Genomic DNA, 15,723 nt, shown 5'->3' with positions numbered 1-15,723 from the left:
GAGCAGAATATTTGTTTAGGGGCGATTTTGTGTTTTAATCTGAGTTTAGTCGTAATGTCAGAAAATGTTAAGCATGTCCTTTTTAAGAAAATATAAAGTTTCTAATTATCTTATTACTATGGTAATTCAAGTGAATTAGAAGTATTTAACTGCAATCTTGAATTATAAAGTTGGGATGCATGTATATATCAGGATCTCAACTTGATGTAAAGTAAATGAGCAGTTACTTGGCGGGTTTTTTTTCTTTTTATAAATAACTGGTTTAATCCATAATTCCATAACAAACTTGGCTTCACTTCAGTATTTACTTATCTTTGTCCATTGAACAATGCTCCAATAAGGAAATGAAAGGAAATAGCTGAGAATTACTAAAAGATTTTATTTTATTTTTTTAATTGATTAGAAAAATAAGTTTCTAGGGTCTCTGAATGCTGGATTTTTTTTGTCTTACCCATCCATGGCAGCTAAAAAAAAAAAAAAAAAAATCACTCAAAATATTCAGGTTTACATGTTACTCTCTCATAGGGAGTTGCCATACCTCACAGTTCAAAGTGTATTTTATAGATCAGTAACATTATACTGACACGTAATTGCAGTTTACTATGCAGCAAAAATGATTCAAGAAAAATAACCTACAGTGTCTACTTACCTTTGTATAGGTAATTGTTTTAGTTACTCTGCTTTTAACATTTGTACTTGAATAAAATGCTTATGTATGTATAGCAATGTCACAGTGCAAGATGCTGCTAGCTCAGGCACAAAGTATTAAAATTATTTTGTGAAGTTTGGTGGTTGTATTAAAACTGTTGTGCCATTATACCTCAAAAAGATTGAAAAGCTCATTTATATTGCTTATGCCTCAGGACTTCTTTAGATTGTTGTCTTCTAGGTAAAACTAACTTAGTTTTACTCCCACAGATTAAGAAGGATGAATGAACACTGGATACTTGAGAAGCACTTAAAGAGTATCTTCCAAACCATTGTCATCGCACACTTAAAAATTATGGTCAGTAGTTCATACAAGGCCCAAATTTCAGCTCAAGTATATCTTTAATAAGGATTGGTTGAGCAAGTTTGGAGTTGGAAGTGAGGGAATTTGTGTCTGAAGGAAAGGTAGGTCATCCACAGAACAGCTTCTAGCCCATTAAAAAAAATACTTCTTGCTTTTACAGTACTCTCTTCCCTGATAGCCTATCTACATACTATTCTTCATCAAAGCTAAGATGCCATCACTACACTATTTTTACATACCACTAAAAGGCAAAATATTGCTGAATAAACTCTGACAAGCCATTGATCATAAATGCAAGCAGATTTTTAAAATGCTAGTGTAAAAAAAATGTGCATCTTAAGAGTCAGTGAAATACAAATATGCAAAATAAAAATCACAACTACCACTTCACTGTACCTTTACAAAAGCAAACAAGGTGCAAAAATGTGAATATAGTTCATATATCATGAAATGTCTTATGCAGCTTTTTTTTGTACTCAGGTTTACTCACAATATGGCTTAGAAAACCATAAACATACCCTGGTTGACTAAAGCTAAATACAGATCATCATTTTCCTGAATCACACAATTTTTACTTACTATACCTTACCTATTACTGTATTTCCTATGGGGGGATTTAAGATAAGACCTTAAGAACACTATTTAAAGAGATTTTATTGCAATATCAACCTTGTAGATAGTTTTACTTCAGGTTATTCAGTGGTAAGATATGTAATAAAGCATTTATTTATTTTGCCTTTTATTAGGCTTATTTTTTAACATGGGTTTTTAATTACCAGAATGTACCTAAATAAAGCTACTGTCATGCCAAGGTTGTAGGATTCCTGAAAAGGCAAAACTAGCTTTGTTACTTTCACTAGATGAGTTCATCTGCATAGGTCATCAGCAGATAAGTAGTGCACCCTCTACTGGTGAAGGGTTTCTATTGTTTTAGAAAGCCAACTTGAGCTTACTGCATGGAGGGAAATCCAAAATCCGCGTGAGGTAGGTGTGAGTCAGAGGGTTGAGCAACAGGTAGTTTTACTTTCTAAGTTCATTTTACAAAGAGTAAATGTTATGAACCATGACTTGACCTGATAAGAGAGTTCAATAGAAGACTCAAGAAAAGCACAGATAACATTAGGATTCTAACAAAAGACTATTCATCATATGAACGGGTTTAATGTAACATGGAATGCAAAAGATTAGAACCATTAATAAAGTATCTAATTCTTACTTCAACTTAAAAAAATAATTAAAATAAATAAAATCAAAACAGCAGTTATCAGAATAATAGTACCATTATAATCACATTGAATAGAAAAGCTTCCATCAACATATAACATACAGTATGATACATTTTTAAATAATCCACTCAACTTTGTAATCTATTTTTCATAAAAATGTTACTCAGAAGAGAGGCTTCAGATATTCATGAAAAGATGAGAAATCAGGTTAGAAATATACAGTATGCCCAGATTTGCTAATTAACTATTAAAAAGTACCTTATAGTTGCTCTTAGGTATTTTAAACAAATGAGTAATTATTATATTTCACATGTAAGACAGGTGGTACTTTACATTAGAATTATATAAACTTTAGATATACATTTAAATTGTTTTACTTCGAATCTTGTCACATTTTATGTTAATTTTCATTTCTGCTTCTTTAGCTACTGACTAGGTTGGCAATACAGTATTAGGATCAACAAATATTGGACTGCAGTACATTTAGTTAAAATACATAAGTGGTATTTAGATATGTTTCTTTGAAACAAAAATATTAATTTTATGAATGTAATAAAAAACAGCCTTATTTTTTTTTTAATGAGCAGTACAGATAGCAGACATATAACTCCTTACTACCTATATTCTTGACCACCAAGAAATGAAGCCAAACTTTAGAAAAATACAATGCAAGAAAAGATTCAAGTTGAAAATATATTCCTTTGGTTAAAAATCATCCCCTTTATAATATTCATTTGTAATTTAAACTCACAGCATCCCCCACCAGCCCAAAGTAATCTGCTAAATGTCGTCATATTTGTTGTCTTACAATGGTTTTTAATCCAGTATTTATGGAGGTCACTGGGTTGTACCAACAAAATATTTTAACTCTAGGAAGAGTATAGCCTTGTGCATTAGCTCCTTTGACAAATGTCTGTCTTAAGATTTTTTACTTTAGAAACCTCCGACACATGTAGTTTTCTTCAGATACTGTATATCCAAACTTTTTATAGAAACCAACGTTTTGTGGTAGACATTCAAGGGTAATCTTATAACAGTTCAGTTTCTTGCTTAGCAAAGTAAGGGTTGATAATAACCTGAAATTAAAAAAAGGGGGGGGGGGAGGCACAGAGCATTTGTTAATAAAAACGGATTTTAGTAATGTAATATGAATGACTATTATATAAAATAAATTTCAAGTTTATATTAGAAATACCTTTAGATCATGGCCTTTCTCATTATATTCATTTAAATATTCAAATTGTTACATGGATACGAAGTGAAATCACCGAAAGCATTTTATTTTGTTTCAAATATACTTATCTAATAATCTCCAGCCCATTAATAAATAGGAAAAATACTAAACTCACCCTAAGACATCTTTTAAAATAAGTTTTAAGATTAATGTTAACACTAAAGACTGGTCAACCTTTTAAAAAATATGGCCAAAATTATTTTTTTTTTAAATAATTTTATTTACTTATTTCTTTTTCCCCTAAAGCCCCAGTAGATAGTTGTATGTCATAGCTGCACATCCTTCTAGTTGCTGTACGTGGGACGCGGCCTCAGCATGGCCGGAGAAGCGGTGCGTGGGTGCACACCCGGGATCTGAACCCGGGCCGCCAGCAGCGGAGCGCGCGCACTTAACCGCTAAGCCATGGGGCTGGCCCCATATGGCCAAAATTATTTTTTTTAAAGTCTATTCAAACTGCTTACTTAGGAACAGTCAACAGTCCCACATAAAATGAGTAAATAATAGCTTTGTTTTTTTATAATTTTTAAAGTTACTTTAATATTTGTGAAAGTATTTATCAGATTTACTGTGGATTGGTCTAATTAATGTAAAGTGGAAACAAAGCAAAAAAGTATACATTTTTACAAATCCTTAAAGAATCCAACCCCAGTGGAAGAATGTGATTCTAACTGCCTTATTGGGGGAAAAAACTAGCAAAGATATACAAAAATTTACCTGAAGAGTTTTCTCATGTTTGCATAGACTGAAAAATCATACCATTTTGAAGACAGAACATCTTGACTGAAGTTATAAAACTATAAAAGGTATGACTAATTAAATGGACTAGAATACTAGAAATTGGTCTCTTTCAATCACTGATGTATCTCAAATACCTCGAATAGTATCTGGCACGTAGTAGTTGCTTAGCAAATTCCTTAAAACTCAGAAGAGATAACATTAAAAACCAAGTTCTATCTTATAAAATAGGCAATAAACCTATGAAACTTATTTACATTTATTTTAAAAGACTTAGATAAATGTATAGAGGATTATATAGTGAAGGCTATTTCAGTAGATGTTTCTAAAACTTAGGCGACTTAGAACATTTCCATTGTTTTTAAGTATAACAGAGAAACGGGCAAATCACTTAGCCAAAAGTTTGTTTCCTACTAGTATAAGAATACTACTACTACAAGTTAATAACTTAAAAATGTTAGTGTGTAAAACAGTACACTTTATTTCTTCATTAAATTCAGTCTAAGCTATAGAATGAGAATGGGTTCATAAAGACACCTAAAAGAACTTCAAACAGGAAAACATTTTTTAACAAGTATCTTGGCAAGAAACTAAAGGAAAACACAAAGAGTATCTAATTTATCCAAGGTTACCTTGTTTCTGCATACTTACAATTTGCCAAGCTGCTTTCCTCTGCATTCATCACTAACAACAACATCTTCTACTCTTCCTCTCTGAAAATATTTACGATGTTTAAAGGACTAAGCAGATAGTTTTGTTTTTAGCTAAATCAACAAATGATGGTTTAAGAATTCATTGATAAATGTTTTGTAAACTTGAACTTCACAAAAACCAAAATGCAAATTTTTTTCTTATTATTATAGAGGAAATAATATAATGAGTTAGCTTGTGGCCTAGTCTTGTTTTGTCTATATCCTAAACCTCCTCACCCCATCGTTTTAAAGCAAATCTCAGAACCCACAACACCAAAATGTAATCTTCTCATGAACATACTACATCCCTTGCTTAACAGCAACTGATTTCAGACATCCAAATACAATTTATTAATTTCTAGTACAGAAACCCCACATTCAAAATACATTCCAAGTGTTCTTATTCTTATTGGATTACCTAGGTTTTCTCTACTATTTCATGTGAGACATGAGGAGTGAAGGAATTCTACAAGCATTAGAAGTTTCACAATTAAAACAGAATATAGTACTCTGAACCCTTTACCACTTGGAAACTGATGGCAGTTTGGTAATGTACGTATATTCAACATGTTGTTTTATAAAAAATAGCATTTGGTATTCTAAACATTACTGCCAAATTTCATGATGCTGACTTGGTTACAGAACAATTTTTAGCAAACAATTCATATTGTTAATATATTTTCTTCCTCATAACTCTCAGAACACAATGGGAAAATGCCTGTTACTAAAAGTGATTTTTTTGTGTGTGTGAGGAAGATCAGCTCTGAGCTAACATCCATGCCAATCCTCTTTGCTGAGGAAGACCGGCCCTGAGCTAACATCTATTGCCAATCCTCCTCCTTTTTTCTCTTTTTCTTCCCAAAGCCCCAGTAGATGGTTGTATGTCATAGTTGCACATCCTTCTAGTTGCTGTATGTGGGACACCACCTCAGCATGGCCAGAGAAGCGGTGCGTTGGTGCGCGCCCCAGATGCCAGTAGTGAGCGCACGCACACACTTAACTGCTAAGCCATGGGGCCGGCCCCCCTAAAAGTGATTTCTAAGAAGCAAAACTTTTTTCAGGGCAATACAGCACTCATTTTACACTGAAAAGCGGTCAGAAAACAGATTTGTCTAATGGAAACTCAAAGCTGGTTTTGCTAGAAAACATCTGTCCATTTTACTCATAAGCATTAATGTGATCACATACCTTAGCACAGGAATGGGTGAATTTATGTTCTATTATCAGAGTTGCCGTAGCAACGATCTGTCCTAAAGTCACATCTTCCACAACTGTAACATAATAATCCCCAGATTTCTTCATGTGCTCAAAAGATTCTGTGGAAATTTGAAAAGTGTTATGTGGTAGACATCAAACTTTATTAGGTGCCAGAAAAATACTAGGATTAGCTGAGTTCCTTATTGAATATTTAAAGCTATTTCACCATAGTAATTTACATTTTGTTTCTAAAGAAAATGTTATTAAAAATGACCAAGTAGTTGAAATATCAGCAATCAATATCATTTGGAACATAGTCCATACATTTTAAAAATCTGCTAGCAAAGTAAAGTAAGACTAATACAGCTGTTTTAGATGAACAGCACTTATAAATTACAGATGTTGCCACTTCTGGACTAATGAATGAAAACTGTTTAATATCTTCATTACTTAGTTTAATATCTTCATTACTTACTTTAAATCAATTTCTACACTCAGCAGATACTTGAATAGCACAAAACTCTCTGCAAATGTTAATAAGAGAATGTTTGCATGGTTCCATTCTGTAATTTTTAGTCTTTTGGTTTCAAAATATTTTGACAAAGTAGTTTTCAGTTTTCCCCTTGTGATCTCAAATGTTTCATGATTACACGACTTACTTTTTTAGAAACAGAATTAGTGTTTTTGTTTGCTTTGAAAGCACCTTGTGAAGTAGGTGTGAAGTAGGTGAAAAATATGTCTCCATTTCCAAGTAATTTTCCCAAAGTGACATATAGCAAATAGGAGCAAAACTTTCCCCTCAAATTGATTTTTGGTACTGTACTTATATTTGATCTAATATGATATGCATGCTAAGAGGAAATCAGGAATAAAAACTTAACCTAGTAGTCTCACATATTGTTTATTTCCACAGTCTCATTCTAGATAGAGGTCTGGAGTAGGAAGAAGAAATAAATTCAATGAAGGAAAACAATGAGAATCAGAAAACGATGATCTTCATCTCAGAAGGGTCAGATAAGAGTACAGAATAAAATTACCTCTTGAAGGAAAGGAAGAAATAATAGAAAACAGGAAAAGACAGGGTTAGAGCACAGAAAGGAGTCAGGATGGTTCTAGTCCTTTCCTTACCACTAACTACCTGTGATCTTGGATAAGTCATTTGACTTCTCTGGATTTCTATTATCACATATGTATAAAAAAGGGAGTTGAACTAAAACTCTAAGATACCTGCTAACCTTAAAATTCAATATAAACGAACCAAAATATAAACGTAGAACATATTCTCTTACATTTTTGATTTGGTGATGAAATTTCTGTGAATAACCTAACCACATGAAAAGAAATACGTATGTGATAAAAAACAATCTCTAGTGCTGCCACCTAGCTTCTATGCTACAGTAATTATCTAAAAGTAGTCAGGTATTTTGCAAAACATGGTATTGCTACGTTTGGATTCTAGAACAGTTTAGCCACATTAAACATTTAAATAAGAAAATAGCTAATTTGTTATTCAAATAATTTCCAGCTATTTGAACACAATTAGACACTGAACAGAGCTCTAAACAAAATAAAATCGTTTCCCTTTATTTCTTTTCATTCAGGAAAAAGAGGCTGTAGTACTTACTCATAAATTGTTCAGGGTTGACAACTCCAGTCTCTGTTAGCTGACCTAGTACCTTAAAAAAACCTAGTTTTGAAAAACAGATTTTAAGTCATGAGAAGAGCAAATGAAAGATATATGAAGAAGCAATGTGTTAAACTGGTAGGATTATGGGCAATTATTTTTTCAAAACTTTAATGAATTTTTTAAATTATTATTTTAAAAGATTAAACTGAAATTATTAAAGAATAGGTTTTACCAATGTTTTTGCTTACATAAGATTTTTAGAATAGAGCAGACCTTAATGTTCAATATTTATAGAACCAGCATGTACATTTTCCAGTGTAATTTGCACTACATTCAATGCAAGGGCTGCCACATTTTCCCAAATATGTTCTTTGGTGTTACTTAAAAGTGCAAGAAGAGCCAGCCCGGCGGCATAGTGGTTAAGTTCGCGCACTCCACCTTGGCCGCCTGGGGTTCGCAGGTTTGGATCCTGGGTGCAGACCAACGCACCACTTGTAGAGGAAGATGGGCATGGATGTTAGCCCAGGGCCAATCTTCCTCAGCAGAAAGAGGATTGCAACGGATGTTAGCTCAGGGCTAATCTTCCTCATACACACACAAAAAAAGTGCAAGATTCTCTCTATGGCCAAAAAATATGATACTATTTGTAAAATAAAATATAAATAAAAAAATTGTAGTTGAGACTACAATTTTTAAAGATTCCTCATTAATTTCATTGTGAAATTAATGTGAACAGCACATTTTAGAACTTTGAGAATCTTAACTTCTACACACTCAATTAATTGGACCAAAGTTAGTTTCTTCAGTTTTCTCCCCAAAAGAAAACTAAAAAACTGACTTTTGATTACCAAAATTTAAGGAAATCATTTTGGAGAATTTAGATGTTAAAAAAATACATGTAAATGAGTTGCCTTGCAACTCATCCAAGGCAAATTATCTCCATCCTCATTCCCCAACCAGCTTCTAAGAGAAGATTCTTCCTTATGTATCATTATACATGATGATTTCACCTTGACAGAAAGTCTTTTTGGCTTATTAATTAGGAAGGAGCAGTGTAGTACTTAAGTAATTTGAAATATTTCACAATAATATCTGGTTTTAGCCAATTCTGCATTGGAATTGAGTGTCTCAGTTACTTCAAAAATTAAGGACACTGATGCAGCCACTAAGGAAAACAGTATGGAGATTCCTCAAAAAATTAATAGAACTACCACATGATTCAGCTATTCCACTGCTGGGTATTTATCCAAAGAACATGAAAACACCAATGCGTAAAGATAACACACACCCCTATGTTCATCTGTAGTGTTATTCACAAAAGCTAAGACTTGGAAGCAACCTAGGTGCCCATCAAGGGATGAATGGATAAAGAAGATGTGATGTGTATATATATACACAATGGAATACTATTCAGCCATAAGAAACAATGAAATCTTGCCATTTGTGACAACATGGATGGACCTTGAGGGTATTATGCTAAGCAAAATGAGTCAGAGGGAGCAAGTCAAATACCGTATGCTCTCACTCACAAGTAGAAGATAAAAACAACAACAAACAATCACATAGAGACAGAGATTGGATTGGTGGTTAACAGAGGGGAAGGGGGGAGGAAGGAGTGCGAAAGGGGTGATTAGGCACGTGTGTGGTGATGGATTGTAATTAGTATTTGGGAGGTGAACACGATATAGTCTATGCAGAAATAGAATTATAATAACGTACACCTGAAACCTATACAATGTTATAAACCAGTGTTACCGCAATAAAAAAAAAATCCAAAAGTCAAACATGACTTTTAAAATTATCAGCATCATCATCATGTTTGTGGAGAAAATACAATGCTAACTATAATTCTCCCCAGGATTTGTAACCTGAGTGAGTCCATACCTCTATTTAAGTCAGCAGTACAAAGAGGCCTCAACACCAGACCGTCTCCAGGATGTGTTGGGGAAATGGCTGGAGAAAATGTAGCTGTATTCTGGCTCCAGTCCACTTCTTTGAGTAGACTTGGGTCAAACATAGGCGTTTCATCGGGTTTCATCTTTGCACTGATGTCTAAAATAAAATTTTAAATGTTAAGGCATTTTATTTAATAGAAAGAAAATTATTATGATTGGCAAGAAAGTCAATTTCTTGCAATTAGAAAATTAATGCATTTAGAAAAATCTTTAATAGATAAGCAAGATATTTTATTTTAGTCTATCCTGAACCTAACATCAAACGCCACAACTGCAGAGATACAGAAAACTCACGATTACTGTCAGATACTAGACAAGCGACTAAATTTAGAAACTTGAAACTTTAAACCCCCATCTTCTAGCAGGTCTTTTAGAACATTTTTCCTGTGGGTCGATGCTACCAGTGCAGCACTGTGAATAGCTGAGCTTTCACAGGCTGTTCCATTTTTTTACGTTGTTGGATTTTCTTACTGTGCTAAGAAATCATTTGTTGGTCTGACTTGCCACTAAGGAAGTCTTATTGGGCATATAACTTTTTTTTTATATGAACCATGAACAGAAGATAATTGATGTACTGGCTTAAATTACTTAGTTATTCTCTGCGTTCACTATAATATTTGGTCTCAGCTATGTTAGATTCACACTAGGAGTCTCTGTGGGATTTTGTTTTCATAGCAGGTTTTCTAAAAATCTATAATGTAAGTTTCTCAGCTGCATGTGAGCAGCTTAAGATAAGTCAGTATTTTTCATAGTGTTGAAAAATGATCAATTATGGTATTTTCCTCTCTTGAACATTCAGAAATGGGCAAGTTCTTACTACATGTGGTCTAATAAAACTGAAACTAAATAACAGATACAATGATAGGAGGGATGAAAAATTATATAAAGCATAAAAACGGGGGCAGGGGTACTTCTGTGGAGCACAGAGTTGCTGGAAGAAACAGCGTATTCCTAACAATTGTTATTAGGAGACTGGAAAACAACCGCCAACTTTCATTTCTATCCCTATACCCAGTTAAACTATTCTCTTTGATAGCTGCCTCTAGCTCTTCTTTGAAACAAATAATTTACATATAAATACATATGCTATGGATATATAACCATAACATACTACCATAAAACAAAGAAGCAATACAAGAAAAATTAAAGTCCATTTAATGACAGAACAATTTTCCCAATAACCCAACTCCCAGATGTTCCCTATTTCATAATTCACAGGATGCTTAAGGGCAACTACTCTTACCTTTTCCTTAAAGGTCAACTCCTGCCAGTGGAACCCGATGCAACTACTAAATAGGTCATGCTGCAGTATAGCAGAGGCTTTGGGAAAGCAGTCTGGTGTGATAACAGCAGGTAACACTTGTTCAGCACTTAACTATGTACCAGGCATTGTTGAAAGAACTTGACACATTACTAACTCATTCACTTCAACAACCCCACAGGGATGGGATGACTGTGAGGAAATGCAGGCACAGACAACTTGCCCAGGTCACATTAGGGAAGCCAGGATGTAAACCTAGGCATGGAACGAGCATGAGCTCTGGAGTCAGACCTGGTGTTCCACTGTCAACTGTGTGATCTGCCTAAGGTAGGTAAATGCCGAGAATCCGTTTCCTCACTTATAAAATGGAGATGAAATTATTGGAAGGATGAAGTACTGCAGACAAGCACCTACAGTGCCTGGCCCATTGCAAGTGCTCAACAAGATATCCTCTAGTTAGCAATTAATTTAAAATTCATGTCTATAAATTCTGGTTAATTTTTATCATCTTTAAATTAATTTATGAGTCAGGCACTATGCTGGGTACATGGGCTACAAAAAGAATGACAAGTTATCTATTATGTTTATGTTAAACCAAAAGTTAGCATTCTTGGATAGGAAAGAAAGTAAAAAATCATAGTTTATTACGTAGAATACTGAGAGGTTTATTTTGTTCTTCCTCCAAAAGGACTCAGATCATGTTATACTCTAAACACTATACCTGGTTCTAAAAATAGTAAGGAAAGGAAATAAATTGTGATGATTAAAACAATCATTCATATCAAATGTAACAAACTTTCCGTCCATTTGAAACAGATTTTTCATAGGTTGATTTTAGTGCATGCATTTTAGTGTTTGTCCCTGAAAATTGGTCCCCAAAGACTTTTGGGTGTACTCTCATCTGAAAGATAGGTAACAGCATTGTTGTTTTTCAGGTATGTGGATAAATAGGCTAAATATTTATCAATGAAGTAAAATGTGTGCATTAAATGCAGAAGGCAGAAAGTATTAAAAATTTGAGTTCCTCAAGGCAACACATTATTTAAACATTTTGATGTTCATGCTATTTAACATACAGTTGTAACCATGAAATTTAAAGAAAGCTCAAAAGGGAACTTAGATGAACATTAAGACAATTTAAAGTTAACTAGATTCCTTTTTCCTATAAAGTTACCTGAGTTTACAATAAAATGTAGCCTAAACAACACACAAAATAGGGTTAATAATTTCCTAGAGAGGGGAGAGAGGTACACAGAAGAATTAGGATTATGAAGGCTTTAACTAATGAATTTTAAACAGTAAATACTAATATTTTCCTGTGCTTTTCTTTAACCAGATGGTCCTATTCCATTAATGATCATAAAAATAAAGGATAATAGCTAACATTTAGAGTGCCTTATATTTGTTAACTCTTAAAAGTACAATGAAAGATGTATCATTATCCCCATTTTACAGACCAGAAAGCAGGCACAGTAACTGCTTAAGATAACAGAGCCAATAAGGAACAGAGTTAGGATTCAAAACCAGGCAACAGCCCCAGCTTCATGAGTACTGAGCCTGTGCAGTTGCACAGAGACCCACACTTGGTTTAATTCTCCGCTGCCACTGTCTTGAAATTTTTTTGTGTGTGTTTGAGGAACATCAGCCCTGAGCTAACATCCATGCCAATCCTCCTGTTTTTGCTGAGGAAGACTCGCCCTGGGCTCACATCTGTGCCCATCTTCCTCCACTTTACATGGGACGCTGCCACAGCATGGCCTGACAAGTGGTGCGTTGGTGCGTGCCTGGGGTCCAAACCTGGGCTGCCAGCAGCGGAGCGTGCGCACTTAACCGCTGCCACAGGGCTGGCCCCATGTCTTGAAATTCTTAATAATTTTTTTAACAAAGAGCCCTGCATTTTCATGCCCAGGTTACAACAAATTATGTAGCTATTCCTACATGATTCCAGACTGTGTACTCTTAGTACTGAGGATGTGCTAGTGAAGATGAATTCCCTACTTTATTGTACAAGAGTTAAAAATTTAGTCAATGGCAGCACTTGTAACCTATATTTGGAAAACAAGAATTTCAGGCTAGTCAAAATACATTAAACAAAGCATTCTGGATAGAAATAAGAATGCATTCTGGGTAGAAATAAGAATGCATTAACCAGGTAATCAGAGGTTAATATCAAAATGTTTTTATGAGCTATTTTACAAAACAGAGCCATACTTAAGTTTCCTTCCTTTATCTTACTCTGACCCCATAGAGTAAAATTCTGGTGGTGCCCAGTTAATATGCAGGGCAAGTTAAAAGTAAGATGCGATTTGAAATCAAACTTGAAAAGAAAACAACAAAATAGGTAAATTGATGTAGTTTATAAGAGAAATAGTGTTTTAGCACCTTAGGTGTCCCAGGTACTGCAAAACTAGGAAATTTCAGTGAACAGAATTGCAGGTTGAAGTTGAATCTCATCATCATCATTGGGGTCTTATTTTAAAGATTTTAGTAAACCTTAATCCTCCCTAAATACTTCTCAAGAACCTTTCCTTTTTAACTGCTAAATTAGCATACATTTTCGAGGCCCGTATATCCCTAACCTTAGCCCAATAAACGTGTAGTGAATGAATAACGAATGGTATACCACTTCTCTGGAGGCCACATTTCAGAAAATCCAGAAGAAAAGATTCCCAAACTGCCACAAGTGATATCACAAAAACCATATACCAAATTCATTTTTAGTAAGATCACATCATGTTTTCATTCAGTTGACTACTATTTGGACACAATTTCAACGATTTGGTTTCCCAGCCTTTATAGCCCAATAGAATACAAACCGAGGAGCTGCTGCTAGAAGCAAGCAATTGAGAGCAACAAGTAATAGACACAATGAGAATGAAGATTTTTTAAAATGGATATTAAAATTTTAAAAGCATAATGTAATGCCAAATCTAAACTGGCTTATTTCAAGAGCTCTTGGGGCATCACCACAGTACTGCAGTATATGGTGAATGGAGGCAGGGGGCTTTTGCTGTTTGAGACTTTAGGGTTCGTCTACATACATTTTATAAAAATTTCAATCATAATTTGACTAAATTTTGAATCTAAAGAACACTTCATTTGCTGATGATTTTAACAGGCCTGGCCATATTTATTAAATTGTGCAAGTACATTTCACTTGAGAATTTTTTAGTCTTTTCTGATAGTGTGTTTGATCCGTATAATCTCGGCATTATTGCCAGTCTAGCGACTAGGAAGCTGGAGCACGTGGAGCTTTCATGACCTGACCCCGAGATAACAGCAAATAAGTGAACTGAGACTAGAATCCTCCTGTTTTGTTTTCCCATCTTGAGCTCTACAATACTGTCCTCCACTGACGCCAATCTTTACATTATCGTAACAGACAGGCAGCTCTATTCTTAAAAATATCAGCGAATCCTGCCTAAACAGACCTGATCTAAATGATTTCTTGAGACCCAGTCTAGGATTCGTTCATGAGTGGACATCCTAACAAAACTAATCCCATAATCGCCCGTTCAATTCTGCACAGAATTTTCAAGTTGGGTTTCCATGAACATCAGCGCCTGTAACAGAAACCACAGCACTCTTCCTCGGGATAGAAACCCCGGGAAAGACACAAAGGCTGTCCCTCCTCCCCGCGTGAAAGCCCCGATTTGGTCAGTGCAGGCGCCGGTCCTCACGCGGCCCCTGGCCGCCGTGGGTGCGCCCCGGGAAGGAAGCGGGAAAGGGCGCCCAGGCGTTCGTATTGTTCAGAACCGAGGGCGCCGGCGACTGGAGCGACGGGCTCGACTGCCAGCGAGGCGCGGCGTTGGTTTCGGCGCCGGTCCCTGCTCCTCCCTGCTGGCCCTGCGCGGCTGGACCACTGGCCTAGTCCCTAACCCCTGCCCCAGGCGCGCGTCCGCTCAGGTCGCTCCGAACCCCGCCGCCCCTACGTGTCCCCGCCTGGCCAAGAGGAATGTCCGGGCCCCGAACGGCCCCGGCCCAGCCGTCCCGCCCGGGGCAGAGGCACACCTGTTGGATAATCGGAAGGCAGGCCGCGGCACTCAGGGCCCCGCCCGGCCTCGCTCTCGCCCCCTCACCCGCCGAGGCCCCGCGGTGCGCGCTCCTCTCCAGCCCCGTCGGACTCTCAAACACCAGGGACCCAGCACCGGATCTGGATCCGGCTTCAGGGCCAGCTCACCTTCCGCGCCACAGTCGCCGCCGCCAAGACGTGGCAGCGCCAACGCAGCCACCCCGGCCCCGCCTCGCTGACGCAAGGCCCGCGCGGGCGGCCAGAGGCGGAGGTGCCTCCGGGAGGGCGGGGCGGGGCCTGGGGGAGCGTCTGCGCGCGGGGCGGGGCGGGGCCTGCGGGAGCGGCCGCCCGCGGGGCGGGGCGGGGCCTGCGGGGGCGGCCGCGCGCGGGCGGGGGCGGGGCCTGCGGGGCGGGCGCGCGCGGGGCGGGGGCGGGGCCTGCGGGGGCGGCCGCGCGCGGACGTCGCCGAAGCTGCCCGGGGACTCCACACCCCGGCGGCGCCGGACTGAGTCCTGGAGCTTGCTTTCTAGGGCATACTCTGTCAGTGTCTGGGTCTGTCTGGAACCAGTTCTCTTTTTGAATCAGCTAAGCGCTGTAAGGGGTGGCCAGTGTGGGACTCTGGTTCTCAAAGACAAAAGGCTCGGCCTCTTGTCACCACTTCTCGTCAGTCAGTCCAGTCATTACGATTGGGCTCCTCACTGGCAGCTCTACAAACGTCTCTTCCCCGGTTGTGTGAGTCACCCCTGTGTCAGGTGGGGCCACTGCATTCTAC

The 15,723-nt window shown here is 37.2% G+C and overlaps 2 protein-coding genes across 5 annotated transcripts; one reads left to right on the top strand and one right to left on the bottom strand.

Moving 5' to 3' along the window:
* Positions 1-927: 927 nt before the first annotated feature.
* LOC147913953 (uncharacterized) lies at positions 928-15,190 on the top strand. Its single transcript, XM_087448523.1, has 3 exons — positions 928-1,006; positions 10,935-11,031; positions 11,121-15,190. The coding sequence occupies exon 3, from the start codon at positions 14,489-14,491 to the stop codon at positions 15,188-15,190; it is 702 nt and encodes a 233-aa protein (XP_087304649.1). The 5' UTR covers positions 928-1,006; positions 10,935-11,031; positions 11,121-14,488.
* GNPNAT1 (glucosamine-phosphate N-acetyltransferase 1) lies at positions 2,154-15,202 on the bottom strand. 4 transcript variants are annotated; one of them, XM_087448526.1, is made up of 6 exons: positions 15,120-15,202; positions 9,608-9,775; positions 7,721-7,783; positions 6,088-6,215; positions 4,859-4,920; positions 2,154-3,314 (listed from the first exon to the last, which is right to left on the bottom strand). In XM_087448526.1, the coding sequence occupies exons 2-6, from the start codon at positions 9,759-9,761 to the stop codon at positions 3,167-3,169; spliced, it is 555 nt and encodes a 184-aa protein (XP_087304652.1). In that variant the 5' UTR covers positions 9,762-9,775; positions 15,120-15,202; the 3' UTR covers positions 2,154-3,166. The 4 variants fall into 4 exon arrangements, with proteins under 4 accessions (XP_087304652.1, XP_087304653.1, XP_014639739.1 ...); XM_087448527.1 differs by having other exon boundaries at positions 15,019-15,141; XM_014784253.2 differs by lacking the exon at positions 15,120-15,202 and adding an exon at positions 14,951-15,093.
* Positions 15,203-15,723: the final 521 nt, after the last annotated feature.

This window comes from Ceratotherium simum, chromosome 24, assembly GCF_057802395.1.
Source record: "Ceratotherium simum simum isolate JZ-2026a chromosome 24, ASM5780239v1, whole genome shotgun sequence".
NCBI classification, from domain to species: domain Eukaryota; kingdom Metazoa; phylum Chordata; class Mammalia; order Perissodactyla; family Rhinocerotidae; genus Ceratotherium; species Ceratotherium simum.
The sequence above is the reverse complement of the archived record's forward strand: the minus strand, read 5'-3'. Positions and strand labels throughout refer to the sequence as shown.